This window comes from Microcaecilia unicolor, chromosome 2, assembly GCF_901765095.1.
Source record: "Microcaecilia unicolor chromosome 2, aMicUni1.1, whole genome shotgun sequence".
NCBI lineage: Eukaryota > Metazoa > Chordata > Amphibia > Gymnophiona > Siphonopidae > Microcaecilia > Microcaecilia unicolor.
This window is the reverse complement of record NC_044032.1, coordinates 428,620,118-428,639,410: the sequence shown is the minus strand read 5'-3', so window position 1 is coordinate 428,639,410 and position 19,293 is coordinate 428,620,118. Positions and strand designations below refer to the sequence as shown.

At 42.3% G+C, this 19,293-nt stretch overlaps 1 protein-coding gene across 1 annotated transcript in view; it reads right to left on the bottom strand.

The window, feature by feature from the left end:
- Positions 1 to 9,570: 9,570 nt before the first annotated feature.
- Positions 9,571 to 19,293, bottom strand: part of GSTCD (glutathione S-transferase C-terminal domain containing) — a 222,208-nt gene continuing 212,485 nt past the window's right edge. Inside the window, exons 11-12 of the mRNA XM_030192516.1 lie at positions 16,516 to 16,585; positions 9,571 to 10,318 (exon numbers count right to left, since the gene is read on the bottom strand). Coding sequence (XP_030048376.1) covers positions 10,182 to 10,318; positions 16,516 to 16,585 — 207 coding nt within the window. The 3' untranslated portion in view covers positions 9,571 to 10,181. The remainder of the gene's footprint in view (positions 10,319 to 16,515; positions 16,586 to 19,293) is intronic.

Here is a 19,293-nt window from a genome sequence, read left to right as displayed (position 1 = left end):
CTAAATTAAACAAACGGAAGCAGCCACTGAAAGTCCTATGCAAATGAGCTCAATGGTATTTAAATAAGGCCATTAGGATTCTGTGCAATGCTTAGAGAAACAGCCAAGGGAAACCCTGTGCCCTAACGACTGACAGCCAGATGCACAAAGGTCCTGTTAAGGATCCGTCTGCGTTTCCAAATCGGTAAAAATTTACCGATTTAGAAACACAGAGGGATTCACAAAGAAAATCACATGCAAATGAGCTGCTCGTTGCTTTTGTGACCCAGCTCATTTGCATGCGATATGGGGGAAGCAAGTCGGTGAGCTGAGCATGCGCAGAACAGTCAATCACTATGCGTGGCTGCTCTGCGCATGCTACAGATGGCTCTCATACACGCAGACAAGCTGCGTGTATCATAGCAGTAGATTTATCCTTTTTCTTTTTTGGCAAACACAAAAGTGCTTTTTTTTGGATGGGCATACCTGTATTGCAGCTCCCTGCCTACCGCTGCTGGGAAAAAGTGAGAAAAACCTCTCTGCTGCTCTCTGCTCTTCTGTGAGGAATCAGCATCAGGGCTTGGCTCCACCCCCAGCTGTTCCTGCTGCTTCCTTCTATTGGCTGGCTCACATCCTAGAACGCCCACCTCCCTGAAGATGGCCTTTCATTGGCTGGCTGCTGTCCCAACTCCTCCTCCCTGTAGGACTTCCCTGATGACATCACTTTAGAGCTGTGAACTGATTTGATCCGAACTTCCTGGTGTCCCCCTCCAGTAATGAGTAGGCGGGATATCCCAGGCTGATGCTGTCCAATTGGTTTAGCCCCTCTCTGTGGAGGGGGACACAGGAAGTTCGGATCCAATCAGTTCACAGCTCTAAAGTGATGTCATCAGGAAAGCCCTGCAAGGAGTAGGAGTTGGTACAGCAGCCAGCCAATGAGAGTCCATTTTCAGAGAGATGGGCGTTCTAGGATGTCAGCCGCCAATAGAAGGAAGCAGCAGGAACAGCTGGGGGTGGAACCAAGCCCGTTTCCCACAGACGCTGTTTCTTTGATGGACCCTTGTCTTCCTTGCATTTTTGGTAAGTCACCATTACTTTTATGCTTTACATTTCGGTACTGACCCCCCCCCCCACCCCAATTTCTTGCCAGTAAAATGTAATTTGAAAAAGAATCATATGGCACGGCTTTCATACACGCAAAGAAGCTGCGTGTAAGCTGGTATACTTTTTTTTGTGCTCCATCTTCCCTGCTTGTTTCTCCCCTTCTTCTACTTGCAATAATGAAGAATTGGCAGGTCCACTCCTCCCGTTAAAATTTCCACAGTAAAGGTAGGGACTGCTTTTGTGCATGGGGTCGGAAACAGTAGTGTATCGCATCGCATTCACATTATAATAGTAATTATCTCATTTGCATTCTGTTTTCGTTAGCTGCTACCGTGACAAGAAAATGGCTCGGAGAACCCTTCTGTGCATGTCCCGGTTTACTACTTGCGCGCTAAACTGGCAAGGACCAGTTACAAACCACGTTGTTGGCTCATTAAGTTTAGTGCATCTGGCCAAGGGTTACTTTTGACTGGAGGCTGAGATCTGGGAAGTGGCGCGGAGGGGTGGACGATGCTGTATTGTAGCAGGGGCAGTCAACGCTGACTGCTCCATTGGCTGTGTTTACTTCCTCTCTCTCTCTCTTGCCAGAGCCCCAAACCAGATGAGCAGCAACTGATATCTTTGAGCACCTAACCGTGTAGTAGAGCATCAGCAGGGCACTGGGCTGCCAGCACACCCTGGAGCAGTACTGGAGCAAGTGGAAGACTCCAGAAGCAGATGTTCTTTGGGCGATGGAGGATCTGCAGCAGGAGTGACCCATAGACTCCAGCTCCTTTCCCCATCGAGAGCATCTGGGAGAAGGCAAAGTGGCTCTGTTCAGCGAACAATGGGTCCCAGGTTAGAAGCCTGATCCTTCTCTTGTCTCTCATCATGGAAGTCTTGTGACGGTAAGAACTGCAAAGCTTGTCATAATAGTCTTCCTCTCTCCACGGCTTTCATACATGCAGCTTGTATGCGTGTATGAAAGCCGTGTGTGGTGAAAGTGCTCTGGGTATATGCTTGCTCTGGCTTGAGCTGCACGGTAAAAGTCCATGCAGCTCATTGGCATCTGATTTTTTTAAGCATCACTCGCTATTTCCACCTCGGTAATTTTTACCAAGGTGCAAAGAGCAAGCGGTTCTTTAAGGGGACTTTTGTGCATCGGCCCCTTAGTAACACATTTTCAGTTTGCCTCCTTCCTCAGCTAAATAGTTCACATTATTAGTCGCAGGATACATATGTCTGCTGGCTAATATCCAGCCTTTTCCTGATACTAATTTTTCTTGGTCCCAAAAAGTCTGTAGGATTGGGCACTTGTACATGACATGAGTTAGATTTCTCATGGTAAAATTGTTAAATTTTTGTATTCTTTTGCATATGAATTGTTGGATGTTTATTGGGCTTCTATATGTTCTGAAAATGTGTGGTTTCATTCAGTCTAGATTTTGGTCTATTGTCAGGTTGAACGCAAATGGTGCAAGGTTAGAGCTGAAAAGACTTTGCTGCAGGGAACCTATTATCATCAACAAATCTTACAATCTAAAAGAGATTACTTTAGTAACAGGTTGTCTGCTTCAGATAACAATCCACAACACTTGTCACCTCTGAGCATATGAACATGCTGACTTTTTTGATAGTAATATTATTAAATTATTCTCTGGTAGAGTGACTAAGAACACTGAAATAAATGTGTCTTGTGATGTAAAGTTTATGAACAATGTAAATAAAGTAGAATGCCAGGATGAATTAGTTGGAGATAGTAGAGGAATTTTGACTATAGTATTTTGCAACAGAAGAGTTCCTTGGAACAGAATGTTTTAGAAGGCAAAAATCTGTCTGCTTGGGATGCCTTTAGGTTGGTGTCTCATTTGGAAATAATTAAAATTTTGTAATTAGGTACCTTATACTTATTTGTCAAAGGTACAGGAGGTTATGGTTCATTTGGTAAATCTGTCACTTCATAAAAGGTGGGAGGTTAGGGCTCTTCTGCTGGTCTGAGGTTAGAACATATTAGTAGTCCATTGGCAGCTGATATGTTAGTTATTTTAAGGATAAGGTAGTCAAATTACATCAATTAAACCTTACCACTGTTTGGGATCAAGTTGTACCTGATTGGCAAGATAATATTTCAATAGATCGTATGTGAAATAATTTTCAACTTCTGGAGAAAGAGCAGGTTAAGCAGCTGCTACATAGGCTTGCAAAATCTAACTGTTGCTTAGATCCATGCCCAGCATATTTAATGAAGTCTGCAAATGGCATTTTTTTTATGGACGTCTTTGCTTTGTGTCATTATGGCTCAAAGACGTCCAAGTCTTAGGAACGCCCAAGTCCCGCCTTGATCACGCCTCTGATACGCCCCCTGGAGATTTGGATGTCCTTGTGACGAACTTCTGAGAAAGACATCCAAAATGCGGTTTCGATTACACCGATTTGGACATCTCTGTGAGATGGACATCCAAATGTCAATTTATGTCACTTTTTGGATGTCCATCTCTTTCGAAAATGAGCCTGATGGTCTTCCAGTTGCAGCATGAATTTCATTTAAATTATTGTTTGGTCTATAAGGCTTTTCATATGGGAGTATTAGTGTATTTTTCTGGTAAATTGAGCTCTGCACTCCTTCCAGCAAGTTCTACTGAAGTTACCATCATTGACTGCTGTCAAGTTGAGTACCACTAGAACAAAGGTATTTTGTTATTCTGGCTCTGTTTTGTGGAATAGCTGCTGACTGAATTGCATACCATAACCAGTTATCTTGAAGACCTGGCTTTTTCAACAAAGTTTTGAATTAGATTAATATGATTTTTCTTTTTCCTGTTCTATGGGATTTTTTTTATGGATTGAATTGTGCTTTATTAGTTTGTAAGGTTTGAAGATTTTTTTTAATAGTAAAGCTATGGAACATAGTAGCATGTTTAAAATAATTTGAAATGCAATTTAAGGCATTGATTTGATTTACCTAGATTTATTTGTATTTTTATTATTATTTGTATAGCTTCTTTATTCATATTTTTCTACGTAAAGGGTTTAGGGGCCCTTTTACTAAGCTGCGGTAAGCACAAACATATGCTTACCAACGGAAAAAAAGGGCTTACTGCAGTATGCGCTTAGGTATCCCACAGTAATTTTTCCATGTATGCGCGCTACCCATGTGCTAAAAATAGATATTATTTTTAGTGCTGGGGATGGGTCTGTGGCAGAAAATAGGAATGTTCTCCACTGATTGGTTAGTATAGCTACATTGTTGTGTGTTAACCGATTAGCACATGATTAGCATGTGAGCCCTTACCATTTACAAAATAGGTGGCAGTAGGGGCCCACACGCTAATGGGAAAATCATCACGTGGCCATTAATTTAAAAAAATAGAAAATCAGCCATTTTACACATAAGGTAAAAATGGCCTTAAAACATGGAAATGAGCTACGTAAGCATCCACTAAGGCCACTTTTACTGCAATTTACAAAAAGGGTCCCTTGGTTTTAAGAAAGTGCAGGGTACAAATGTAACAAAAATAAAATAAATAAGTATATTTTGTATGCTGTATTTTATTTTTTTCTTTGTTAAACCACTTTAATACTTTTTGTTAAACAGTATGGGGGTCCTTTTACTAAGGTGAACAGATTTGGGCCCTGTTTATTAAGCTGTGCTGTAGACATGTAAACTTTTTAGCGTGCGCTAAAAATTAGGACTATAATGGGTGTCTTTATCATTAGCGCGTGTTAAAAAGTTAGCGCGCCTACAGCGCGGCTTAGTAAAGAGGGCCCTTAGCATGCACTAATGATTAGTGTGCGCTAAAAGATAAGATGCACATAGGAATATAATGGACATCTTATCATTTGGCACACGCAAATTATTAGCATACCTTACCTTAGTAAAAGGTATTAAATCAAATCATTCATCTCATGGTCTTTACCGCAATTCTCATTTTTTTCTTGTCAGCCATATGTAACCACACTGGGTTAAGTGGATCTCATATGAAGTTTGTATTTTTACTCTGTAATCCTAATCTCTATTGAACATCTCCTAATTCCTCTATCAATCTGATCCAAATCACTGTGTGGCACTTTCACATCCTACTCACCATAAAAGAGGTCTGGATGGTGGACAATGTAAGGCTGATTTAAAAAAAAAAAAAAAAAGATTCAAGGGTGATCTGGGAAATTAAAGACCAGTAAGACTGACGTCAGTGTCAAGCAAAATAGTGGAAATAAAGAATAAATTTACGGAACATATATATAAACATGGTTTAATGGGACAGAGTCAGCATGGGTTCAGCAAAAGGGAGTCTTGCCTCACCAATTTGCTTTCTTTGAAGGCGTGAATAAACATGTGGATAAAGGTGAACCGGTTGACGTGGAGGGGCATTTTCGAAAGGGACGTCCAAGTTTCGATTTGGACGTCCTTGCAAAACGTCCCAATCCAGGGGTGGCGAAACTCGTATTTTTGAAACAAGATGGACATCCATCTTTCATTTCGAAAATACCGTCAGGGACATCCAAATCCTTAAATTTCACCGTCCCTAGATTTGGATGTCCCTAGACATGGATGTTTCTGATTTTCGGCAATTTTCAAAACCAAAGATGTCCATCTCAGAAACGACCAAATCTAAGCCATTTGGCCGTGGGAGGAGCCAGCATTCGTAGTGCACTGGTCCCCCTCACATGCCAGGACACCAACCGGGCACCCTAGGGGGCACTTCAGTGGACTTCACAAATTGCTCCCAGCTGCATAGCTCCCTTACCTTCGGTGCTGAGCCTCCCAACCCCCCCCCCCCCCCAAAACCCACTCCCCACAACTGTACACCACTACCATAGCCCTAAGGGGTGAAGGAGGGCACCTACATGTGGGTACACTGGGTTTCGGGTGGGTTTTGAAGGGCTCACATTTACTAGCAGAAGTGTAACAGGTAGGGGGGGGATGGGCCTGGGTCTGCCTGCCTGAAGTGCACTGCACCCACTAAAACTGCTCCAGGGACCTGCATACTGCTGTCATGGAGCTGGGTATGACATTTGAGGCTGGCATAGAGGCTGGCAAAAAATTAAAAAAAAGTTTTTTAGGGTGGGAGGGGGTTGGTGACCACTGGAGGAGTAAGGGGAGATCATCCCCGATTCCCTCCGGTGGTCATCTGGTCAGTTCTGGCACCTTTTTGAGGCTTGGTTGTGAAAAAAAATGGACCAAGTAAAGTCGACCAAAAGCTCGTCATGGACGCCCTTCATTTTTCCACTATCAGCCAAGGACGCCCATCTCTTAAGCATGCCCCAGTCCTGCCTTCGCCTTGCCTCCGACACGCCCCCATGAACTTTGGTCGTCCCCACAACGGACTGCAGTTGAGGGCGCCCAAAATCGGCTTTCGATTATGCTGATTTGGGCGACCCTGAAAGAAGGACGTCCATCTCCCGATTTGTGTCAGAAAATGGGCGCCCTTCTCTTTTGAAAATTCCCCTATTAGTGAAACTAGCACTGATTCACTTTTTCCAGATTCAAATTTTTCAAAAAACAGTCCATGTAATGAATTACTTTATACTTTATAGAATCTGTGTTCTTTAATGGTATATGCTAACAATTACTGATGTGGAAATCTGTGTCTTGTTTTGTGTAAAGGAGTGAAGTTTTCAGTGCCCAAAACAGGGGCGTATCTGCTATGGGGCCACAGGGGCCTGGCCCCCGCAGATTTGCCCCTGGACCCCCTTACTAATGACACTTTCAACCCCCCTCCTCTTGCCGTCACTCCGCTGTTGCACCTCACTTCCCTTTGCTGGCGGGGGACCCCAACCCCCGCCAGCCGAAGTCTCCGTCCTTCCTTTGTTTGAGATTGGTGGTTTCTGACGTCCTGCACGCACGCACGTACAACGTGCAGCGTGCAGGACGTCAGAAACCACCAAACCCAAACGAAGGAAGGACGGAGACTTCAGCTGGCGGGGGTTGGGGTCCCCCGCCAGCAAAGGGAAGTGAGGCATGACGGCAGAGTGACGGAAGGAAGGACGGAGACTTCGGCTGGCGGGCCAGCCCCCGCCAGCAAAGGGAGGTGAGGCGCGACGGCGGGAGGAGGGGGGGGTCAAAGTAGTTGCAGCTGTCTTCCGCGAGAGGGGGGGTTTAAAGTAGTCGGGCGGGGGGGAGTGGTGGCGTCGTCGTCTTCAGCGGGGGGGGGGGGGGGGGGGGGTCAGTGCCGCCGGGGGGGGGGGGGCTAAAATGTGCCCCCTCTCCTCGGCTCTGGCCCCCCCTACCGTTGAAGTTCAGATACGCCCCTGGCCCAAAAGCACAGGTCCTGCAACACCTCTGCACATAAAGCATTATAAGTTATTGCTGTATACTACTAGCTTCCATATGAACTACACACTTGAGACACTGGTCTTTCTCAGATGAGAACACTGAAAACCTGCAGTTCTGGGGAGAAGCACAGACATTATATAACCTCCACACAGACTTCTGGGGTCAAAACCCATACAAGTCTGGTAGAAGTTTTTTTACATCAGCAATTTCAATTTTATACAGAAAGTGGGGAGGGGTCAACAAGATTATTGTTTATCTGGGACCACCTTCTCTGAGAGAGTTGTCAAATAGTAATCAATGCATCAGTTTCATTTCTAATTTTATAACTTTAAAAGTGCTTATAATTTCCAACCTTTTATGTGTTTTATTTCCTGATTTTCAAGATATTGACAAGATATATTTTAATAAATGTGAAATATTATAATATGGAACTAAACAAATGTTATTTTCAATTCTAAAATTGCTGCATCTGTCACAATGAATAACCCAAATAGTTCAACTATGAGACTGAGGACAGCAACAGAATGACAGGTATCATCAGTCAATCAGTTTTTTTCAATGCAACATTCTGGGACACTCACATTGGGTTTATAAATTATAGCAGAGAATGAAGCTTGGCTGGCTGCCAGGGGAATCTAGGCTCAAGTGCAGCCAGCATTCCAACTGGGCATGATTTTAATGGAAAACATAGCTGATACAGACACTGAATGACTAAATTAGCCCTTCTAATAATGAGTACTCTTCATTGAAAAAAAATCCAAGTGTCCACATCCGTACAACTCAGGTTAAATGAAACTTTGAGGACCAGTTTTCTAATTCACCCAAGCCCCAAAAATAATCCCCGTTTTCCACTTAACCAAACAGTTAACATAACTATGATAACATTTTCCAAATTAAAAATATACTATTTAAAAGAGCCAGTCAAACATCGGGCTTTAATTCTGAATTCAAATTTAATGCGAGCCCCATTAACACAGTTTAGCAAATGAGACCTTCTTTTTGAAGAAACATATTCATTACACACATTAAACTTTAAAAAAATTGTAGGACACAGGAATTTTGTATCACACCATCATCAGATACAGTATGTATTGAACAGTTCTTTAGAACTAAAAAAAAAAAAAACCCAAAACCTAGTCAGCTGATAATACCAAGATAAAACCATAAATCTCACTTAACTGCAGGTCCTCAGGGGCATAAATAGTTTAATTAACAATATATACTATAAAATATTATGTTTCCAGTTATTTATAGGTTCTGCATGTAAAAACACTATAGAAATATGTACTGTTGATTTATGATGACTTTCAAGTATTCATCCACTAAACGTGCAACTTTTTTCCATCCACCCTCATTCAAAAATGAAAACCTGGATGAAGTTTTTAGTGGTATCCATTCAGATTTTTAGCTGACAAATTTGGAAATAAATAAGCACTTTGATTTACATCTAGATTTAAAAGTCTACATAAAATATAGTTAAAGTTCAAGAGTTTTATAAGAAATAATAACAATAACAGAGCCAGGAGTCCTTGTACATGATTTGGGCAGAGCGAAGTCATGATTTCGGGTGTTCCAGTCTAAGCACCCCTCTTGCTATAAGTTTTGACAATATGGTTTTCAGAATCTCCTGAAGATGCTATATGAGTGATATGTGGCTATATATAAACAATTTCTTTGTGGGAAAGTATTCATTGACTGTATAGCACATTTTTTGTCTCTGCATGACATTATTTTTGGATGGAAATAGCTTCTACAAGTGGACATTACTCATCCCTGTTGCGCCCCAATAAGAACTAAAAGATGTTGCTATCATCATTCAAAGTTAAGTATATTGAATTTTAAAGAATATCTATATGAACAACATGCTAAAAATATTTCTTTGATTCAACATCTGTTTATGGTGTTAAATTGACCTTTAACTTTAGCTGCGAGGGGTAGCAGATGCGGTGATTTGACAGCGATTGCTTGTCCAGTTGTTGGCTAAGCTTCACGAATTCTGAGCACCAATCAATAATTTTTAGAGAGTTTAACATAAAACTGATTCCAAATTGGGTGCGCCTAATATCGGGTGTATTCTGTAACAGTGCATGCAAATTCTTGGAATGCCTGTGAGCCACCCATGCCCCTCCCGTGGCCACACCCTCTTTTCAGATGCACGCACTAGAATTTACACGTGCATCTTTATAAAATACGCCTAGCAAGATGAGCGTGTAAATTCTAATTGTTGCCAATTAGCGCTGATAATTGATTTGCACCCAATTATCAGCACTAACCGGTTCATTACTCAATTAACTTTTGTGCAGAATTTGGGCATGAGCCATATATAGACTCTGGGGGTATGTGAATAATAATGGGCCTTATTATATAGTGCACACTAATGCTGAATAATGCACACTGTTTATCAATGGGCATAATTTCTCTGTTACACTGTGTATTATTCTGCAATAGGGTTCACTATTTGAACAACACTGTGCATTGTTGAAAATCCTGCCCCCCCCAAATGAAAAAAATGTAAGAAAACCAATAAGAAATGACAAATCCAAATGATATGGAAAACTAAACAAAACAAACATCTTTGTCCTGCACAGCCCTAGTGTTTACTAGCAGATAGAACATTGTGGGTTAATCAAAAGCTACTATGGATATTTCCTAAGAAAATTAGCAGTTAGTAACAGGCTACAAGTGGAATTTGCAATGCTCTGCGGGAAGGCACTTTCAAGCTTTCTCCTGCAACAAGCTTCTTTGAAAGCAACAGCTCCCAGCTGGGGTTGGCAACTCCCAGAAGTAGTTAGGACTTTGATCACCAGGATTGCTGGCCATCTGATATGGAACAGAAGGTCTTGATCTAAAGTGGGACTCCAACTATCATGTTGTTTTTTGGTGAACAGCTCTCTGGTTCCATGGAGATGACTTGAGTTGAGTACCCAAGTCCTTCTGCCGCCCATGCCCGATCCAGATCCACCAAACCCATACAATGTTTTCCTGGCAGAAAGAATAATGAAAGGAAAGAGTTTATTATTTATCTCAAATTCCATATTGTTCTAAGACATTTGCACCTTCAGTATCGAGAGGAAGGTTTGTAATCTTTATAATGTCTTTTCTGTTATTTAAACATTACCTAGAGAACACAAGATTATATTATAGCATTTATTTGTCTAACTTGTAATGAGCAACTTTTACCCATACTATCTATAAAATCCAGATAATTAGAAAACTGTTTCACATTAAGTGTGTAAAGAAATAAAGCAAATTAATTCTATCAGGCTTATTTTTGAAAGAGAAGGGCGCCCATCGTCCGACATAAATCGAGAGATGGGCGTCCTTCTCTCAGGGTAGCCCAAATCGGCAGAATCGAAAGCCGATTTAGGGCGTCCTCAACTGCTTCCTGTCGCAGGGACTACCGAAGTTCACGGGGCGTGTTGGCACCGTAGCGAAGGCGGAACTGGGGCATGATTAAGAGATGGGCGTACTTGGCCAATAATGGAAAAAAGAAGGGTATCCCTGACGAGCACTTGGCCGACTTTACTTAGTCCATTTTTTCTTGCAACCAAGCCTAAAAAAGGTGCCCAATCTGACCAGATGACCACTGGAAGGAATTGGCGATGACCTCTCCTTACTCCTCCAGTGGTCACCAACCTCCTCCTAAAAAGAAAACGTTAATTTTTTTTTTGCCAGCCTCCAATGTCATACCCAGCTCCACGACAGCAGTATGCAGGTCCCTGAAGCAGTTTTAGTGGGTGCAGTGCACTTCAGCCAGGTGGACCCAGGCCCATCCCCCCTATCTGTTACACTTCTGCTGGTAAATGTGAGCCCTCCAAAACCCACCCGAAACCCACTGTACCCACATGTAGGTGCTCCCCTTCACCCCTTAGGGCTATGGTAGTGGTGTACAGTTGTGGGGAGTGGGTTTGGGGAGGTTGGGGGGCTCAGCACGCAAGGTAAGGGAGCTTTGCACCTGGGAGCAATTTGTGACGTTCACTGCAGTGCCCCCTAGGGTGCCCGGTTGGTGTCCTGGCATGTGAGGGGGACCAGTGCATTACGAATTCTGGCTCCTCCCACGACCAAATGATTTGCTTTTGGTCATTTTTGAGATGGGTGTCATCAGTTTCCATTATGGCTGAAAACTGGGGACGACCATCTCTAAGGTCAACCATCTCAACATTTAGGTCGACCAACTCTAAGGTCGACCTAAATGTTGAGATTTGGGCGTCCCCGACCATATTATCGACACGAAAGATGGACACCCATCTTGTTTCGATTTGGGTGACCCGTTCGATTATGCCCCTCTTTGTGATCTACATTTAAGGTTTTTTTAAATTGGCAGAGAAAGAGAAAGGGAAATGGGACTTGATATATTGCCTTTCTGTGCTTTTGCAACTACTTATTTTGTACCTGGGGCAATGGAGGGTTACGTGACTTGCCCAGAGTCACAAGGAGCTGTGGTGGGAATCAAAACCAGTTCCCCAGGATCAAAATCCGCTGCACTAACCACTAGGTCATCTTAAATGTACACAAGGAGGCCTCAGATAGATCGAATATAACTGACAAATCATTCCATAGGATTGGTGTCATCACTTGAAGATGAATTTGTATATGAGTAGAAACAACTAGTAACAGTTGTTGGGATGAGCGAAGAGTGCAAGTGGGATCAAAAGGTATAAGGGAACTATAGAGAAATGGAGTAAAGCCAGTATAAAATGATCAGAAAGCCAGCCTAAGGATCTTGAAAGGAATCCAGTATATCACTGGGAGGCAAGGCTATTTGTACAGAAGTTGTGACATTCTATTGTATTTCTTTTGGTAGAAGCAAGAGAGGAAGATCCTCAAGAAGAATGGAGTTCTATTTCAAGTATTTTCTCAACCCCCCCCCCCCAAAAAAAAAAAAAAAAAAAAAAATATATATATATATATATATATCAGGGGTTTGCATCCAGTTTTGGATATCAGAAGTCTAAATAAGTAGATAAAAAAGAAAAAAAATTTAGAATGAATTGCTTGTGCAATGTTCTTCCCCTTATAAAAAAAATGATCGGATGGTTCCCTTAGATCTAAAAGATGCTTTATTTAAACATTCCTATTTTCAAGGAACAAAGGCAGTCGTTATGTTTCATGTTTCTTTAAAAGCATTGCATTATCAATTTAAAGTGCTGCCATTTGGCCTTTCCTCAGCTACTCAAGTATTCATGAAATGTGTAGCACCAATAGCATCCCATCTGTGCAAGGAGGGCACGATAGAATTCCCTTATCTTGACAACTGGCTCATCACAGGGGATTCACTTCAGAAGTCGTCAAACTCAATTCAGAAAGCAGTTCACTTTCTCACAAAGGTAGGTTTTAAAATAAATCAATTAAAGTCAGTATTAACTCGCATAGGCCTAGATTTTATATATGGTGCCTAAAAAATTGACGCTGAAAATTTTCTGCCTAGGCATATTCTATAAACTACGCCTATTTATCGAATACGCCTAACGGCCATGCCTACACCTAAATCTAGGCATATCCATTTATGCAAAGTACACAAGTACCTGTATATAACATCACATTACAATGTCTCTATTACACCAGTATATTCTATTCCTAATGTCTGATAATGTCTTCTGTAATACTACTATCTCGTATTCCTATTGTCTGCCAATGTCTTCTGTAATGCCATGATCTTGTACTTCATGACCATGTAACCCAAAATCCTTCTGTAAAACCAAATGTATATCTTTTGCTATTTACATTATCCATGATATATTGTAAGCCACATTGAGCCTGCAAAGAGGTGGGAAAACGTGGGATACAAATACAATAAATAATAATAATAATAATAATTAGGATTTATAATGTGCTCATACCTGACTAGTTTCTGAGTGGAATACAATAACGATACACCAGAAATTATCTGGGAACTACGGCAAATCAGCAGTTATATAATGAACTACTGTCAGATTAGATTTAACACGATAATATATTTTATGAAATAATAAAGTCTTTAACCGTTTCCTAAAATCCAAATTATTAAAAGAAGCACAAACAATTAATATGTAAACTACAGAAAGGTGGTATATCAAATCCCATCCTCTTTCCCTTTCTTTTCCCTACCAAAATCTGCAATAGAGTAGATACCCCTGATAGTATGGATAGCATCAGGGATCTAACAAAGCTTGAAGAATGGTCCAGAATTTAACAGCTAAAATGTAATGCTAAAAAGTAGGGTCATGCATTTTTTCCTGATGTATAGTATAGGAGGTGAAGTAGTTCTGTGGACAAAACAACAGGACTTGGGGGTGAGCCAGAAGGGTGCTTGGGTGCACAGAAACAGAGGGCTGGCGGAACGCGGTAAGCAGGGTATATATGGCGGGGGGGGGGTGCCAGAGACTGCCATGCTTACCCTTCCCCCACCGCCACAGCAATGCTGCCATCCCCCTCCCATGTACCACTACCTTGCCGCCCGCCCTGGTGGTGTAGTGGTCTCTCTGTAGGGGAAGGAAAGAATCCCACTCTTTCCTGCCCGCTACTCCGTCTCTGGTGCTCTCCTCTTTTCTCTTCTATGCCGCAGACGTATTTTAAAAATGGCTGCCAAAGTCTCGGCAGCCATTTTGGGAAAACACGGCAGAAGAGAAAGTTGGAGAGCGCCAGAGACAGAATAGCGGCAGCAGGCCGGGAAGAGTGGGATTCTACACCACCAGGGCAGGCAGCAAGGTAAGACTTTAGTAAGCTGGAGAGGGATGGCGGCATTACTGTGGGGGGCAGGGGCAGGTTTTATCATCCATTTGTACAAAAGAGATGAGATGAAGATGTGATTCCATGTGCCCCAATGAAAGAAGAGTTCAATTTTACTTCCAATCTTTATAACACCAGGCTTCCCAATGCAGATTACAACAATTAAGATGAACCCATCACTGAAATTTGGCCATATATTACTGTATTTATAGAACAGTGTAGAAAAAGGAGCACAAAATATTGCCTTTATTAGTGCTGTTTCCACCAGCAACAATAATTTTTTAAGCAGTTTTATTGATAGTCAATTTTATTTCATGATATTTATATCTACATATGGGAATCTTTCAAATAAAAAGCTGTCAAGTAAAAAAAAAAAAAACACAAAACTTTTTTTGTTCTTCACCTTTTAAGGCACTGGGCTGAAAAAGGGTGCGGGGAGGGAGAAGAGAGAAAGGAGATACTGAACCCGGGGGTGTGTGCGCTAACTGACAGTTTACTGAGGGGGCGCCAGAGACCCAAGCACTGGGCTTGTAGGAAGAGGAATGTCCAGCAGGAAAAAGGAGGTGATAGTGCCTCTGTATAAGTCTCTAGTGAGGCCCCATTTAAAGTACTGCATAAAATTCTACAGACTGAACCTTCAAAAAGATATAAACAGGATGGAGTGGGTTTAGAGGGTGACTACCAAAATGGTCAGTGGTCTTTGTCATACACCCCCCAGATTTTATGTATCATGCCCAAAGTTGTGTGGAACTGAATTAACAAGCTCTTAACTAGCAATAATTGGGCGCTAGCAACCAATTATTGCAGTTAATTGGCAGTGATTAGATGTTGCACACATATCTAGCTGTGCACTATTCTATAAGAATTGGTGCCTAACTTTACTAGCATGAATCTGAAAGGGGCGTGGCCAAGGTTGTTCCCAAGGAGCAGATGCCAGGCTGCGAGTGGAGGGGGAGAAAGATGATGATAGGTGAGTAGGGGCAGAGGGGATGGATAGGAAGAAAGAGGGAGAGATGTCAAACAGGGGCAGAGGGAAAGGTTAAAAAAAACTGTATGTATGTATGTACGAGGTGGAGGTAGGGTGGAAAGGGCCCACTCGGGTTAACTCTGGGTAGGGTTACCATATGTCCGGATTTACCCGGACATGTCCTCTTTTTGAGAGCATGTCCGGGCAACCGGGCGGGTTATGCCAATCTGCCCGTTTGTCCGGATTTCTGGACAAACGGGCAGGCTAGTGGTCGGACGGCCCACCCGCCAGCCTGCCCGTTTGTCCAGAAATCCGGACAAACGGGCAGATTGCTAGCTTCCCCTCCCCTTACTTACTAGTGCCCTGGTGGTCTAGTGACCTCTTCTGCCTTCGGGGCAGGAAAGAGCCCCCTCTTTCCTGCCCAGAGCGCTGCCCTGCATGCATCCTTCCTGTTGGTGATCCTCGGCGCCGATTCAAAATTGCCGCCGAAAGCTGAAGTGACCTCGCGAGACGTCAACTCTCGGTGGCCATTTTGAATCGGCACGGAGATCACCAACAGGAAGGATGCATGCAGGGCAGCGCTCCGGGCAGGAAAGAGGGGGCTCTTTCCTGCCTCCAAAGAGGTCACTAGACCACCAGGGCAGTAGTAAGATAAGGAGAGGGGGGTGACGGGGAGGGGGGGGGGGGATGGAGTATGTGACAGGGGGGAGGGGAAAATGTGACAGGGGTGGAGCGAGGGTGTGACAGGGGGCGGGTCATGTGTCCTCCTTTTGTGGGGACAAAATATGGTAACCCTAACTCTGGGGCCACCCAAAATGGCAGGTCTGGGTATGTTCCTAGCTCACATATTTCTGGCAGTTTGTTAACTGGTCCTCCTCTGATAAGCAGTGGGATCTGAACCAGTCATCCCTGGTTGTCAAGCACATCACTCTTCCCCTATAGTGTGGTTTGATTTCTGCTCTACTCGTTTCTGGCATTTTTAAATGAGAATTTTGATGTATGTAATAAAAATACAGCCATTGGGGAGTAGGGTCACTGAAAACCCTAGCCATAATCCAGATATGCCCTTTATACCCTCAGGGTTCAAAGTGGGTGATAATAAAAAAAAGAAATACAGTAAAAGTCACATTCCAGAAAGATGAAAATTTATGGTGAGTAAAACTATAAAAAAGCCAGAGAACACACAGGAGGCTTAAGAATACTTGCAATTTGTCACTACCAACGATATCAAACCACTTAAAATAATCTCACTGAGACTGTGAATAAACATTTTTTCATTCATTTAAAATCACCCAGTCAAAAAAATATAATTTCTCAGGGAAGTGAACAAAAAATGGTAAAAATATACAAGACACTTATTTTACATGCCTGCAAAAGATAAGCCCTGTTGAGAAATAATTCCATGTTATAAATGAACTTGTCTTTCCCATGGTAAGTAGGTCAGTATATCACTGTCTATAGTGTGCTTAATCTTCACAACAGCTGCATTATTAGGAGTACATACCTATAAGTCTTCTTTCAGAAGGAAGCTGGACAGCTGTCTGATCTGCAAATCTGCACAAAATCATGTGCTCCTAGAACAAAAGCACGGTCTAATTTTATTGCACTGTTTTGAACAGTTACTTGGCTGTAACTTCATTATTTTGAAATACCCTTCGTAAAATGGAAAATCAAATGATGCTAGGTTTACTAGAAAGCACTTCCGTGTTACAGCATTACTGGACATTATTTATCACAAGAACCACTTTCTGTAATGAGATCCATTTATTAATAATGTGCATTAATTGTGTTAGCACGTGCTAATGTGGTAGCACACTTTAGTAAATCTAACTCTCAGTATAGTGCCAACCTTTATGACTGTAACATGGTTTCAAAGGAGCTTCCATTCAACTGACATTGTGAAACATTGTCAAAGGCCACAGGAATCAGCAAATTTCACCTAGCAAAACCAACCAATAAAACCCTGCTTAGGGGCCCTTTTACTAAGCTGTGTTAAGCAGTTACTATGGGTTTTATCTGAGTAGATATTGGCTGTGCTAATAGCCACCACGCATTGAAACCAGTCAGCATGGTAAAAATCTCTGCTAGCTGTTTAATGTGGGTAGGAGCAGTTCATGAGCATGACAGGGGCAAGGTAGAGCAGAGGTGGTGACAGCTAGTGCATGAATCAGTACTGCACACTAGCTGTCATGATTTAATTTAAATTAATACTTTATGAAACTATGACTCTCCCTATGCCACCGATAAAAGCTGAGACTGTGAGAGAGACACTAGTGTCCAATTAAGTAAGACACTACAAAAATTAGTGGAACCCAAAACCTTAGATATCTTTTGTAAACATCAACTTGGTCTGAACGATACAGGGTAGTTATTTCTCCTTCAGATGGTCAGTACAGCGCAAACTTAGTCAATGATATCAGGGCATTAAGGGTTCACAAGTTCAATGTTATCTCCTCTATTTACATGAGCAGAAACAGTACTTGGCGATTTTCTTCTCTTGATTAAACTCACTCCACTTGCATCTCCACATACACACAATTGTTGCAGTTATCCTAAATAGTATCTCAGTTCCTTTTCACACTCTTCTGATCATGCCTTGGGAAAATGAAGTGGGGTAACTAGTCCTCTTTCTTTCCCTTCTTACTCCTGGTAACTTTATTTTGTGAAATCATAAGAAGTAAAAGCAGTACGTGGGTGAGCTGTACTGGTCTCACTTTGCCCATAATCCACTCACATGATTATGTTTTATCCTCCATCCCATCCCGGATTAGGGCCTAATCTGCTCAGACTTCTCCCACCTGGAGTTTTCTTTCCCTCAGGCACTCCTGTATTGTTCCCTCATTGGGAACCTTGCTGCAGGTCACCCTGGCCCTGCCCCTAGGGGCTGATCCTTACCATGATTAAATCACTTGGCTGTCAATAGCATTATTTTTTGTCTCCTTGGTGAGCATCCTGAAAATCCTTCCTCCTACCTTTTCAGCATGGGCATTTTTTTGAGGGGGTGGGGGGGGGGGGGGGGGTCACACCCGTTCCCAACACTGAGCTTATTGCATCTTAATAAAAAATCAAACTTATAAGACTTACAGCACTTATCTTTATGTGCTGTATTTGTGACATCCTTAAGGGGCCAATGAACTAAAGTGTGTCAAGGCTAATGCAGTGAGTGCCCATGAGAATTTAACACAATGCACTCGTGTGTTAAGCTACATTAATGCTAATGTGGATAGATATGATAAAATAATTAATAAGCTATGCAACATGTGAATTCATGTATTTATTCATAGCAAGGTAATGCAAGTAATATTAATTGACACAATTTGTGTTAACCCACTGGTAATGCAAAATCTTAAATATTCCTCCCAGAAGAGTGGTTTAGCTTTTGCTATCACCTCCAAAGAATAACAGAAAGCCTGATGTGGTCCACAATCATCCCTATAACTCTTCCCCTAGAGGGAAGCACAACAACCCTATAGACTAACCCCTCTTCACTCTCCTCCAAGTTAACCTAACCAAGATGTGCAGGTCTCCTCCAAGTTAACCCAACCAAGACCTACAACCTATCTAACTGGTAGCAGTTCAGAAGGCAAAGAGAACACCAGCTCCACCACACAAACTGGTACTGGCTGAACTCATGGTGTCCTTCGCTACTAGGTCTGCATGAGGTTGCCCAGCACAATTTTGCATGGCGCAGCCAACAAATCAAGAAGTCCACTTTGGCTTCTGAACTGCTGCAATGGGGTGGTTGTGTGTTCCAGCCTAGGAAGATAGAGAGGAAGTTGCTATCAGCTCAAGGAAGGCCTTCCTGCAGCCTTAGGTGGGTGGGGTGGGCTGGCTTGGCCTATATGGGTCTTTATGGGTTATTCAGGGACATGGGGGGAAGGGGAGACTGTAACTAATGCTATGCTTTGCTTTAGAACCTAGGGGCTAATGCTGATTTGTTACTGTTGGCTATAATTACTGGCACTATCTTTCAGACATCATATGTTTTAATATGTTATTTTCCAAGAGATAATGCCCACATTAAATGTAGACATTGATGTGTTAACAGCAAATTGTAATGCATTTTAGAATGTTGCCCACACAATCAGTTCTAAAAGAAAGTTCCTATTGCCAATACAGCTCTGGAAGGAGTAGAAGGATAATTACTTAAAACATCCTTTGCTGTCAGGACATTCTAAAGCAATGTTCTCACTTTCCTGGCATATTTCGATCTTAAAGGGATTCAAACTCAATAATACAAATAATGACAGGATGCAGAAAAAATAGAGCTTTGGAATTTTCC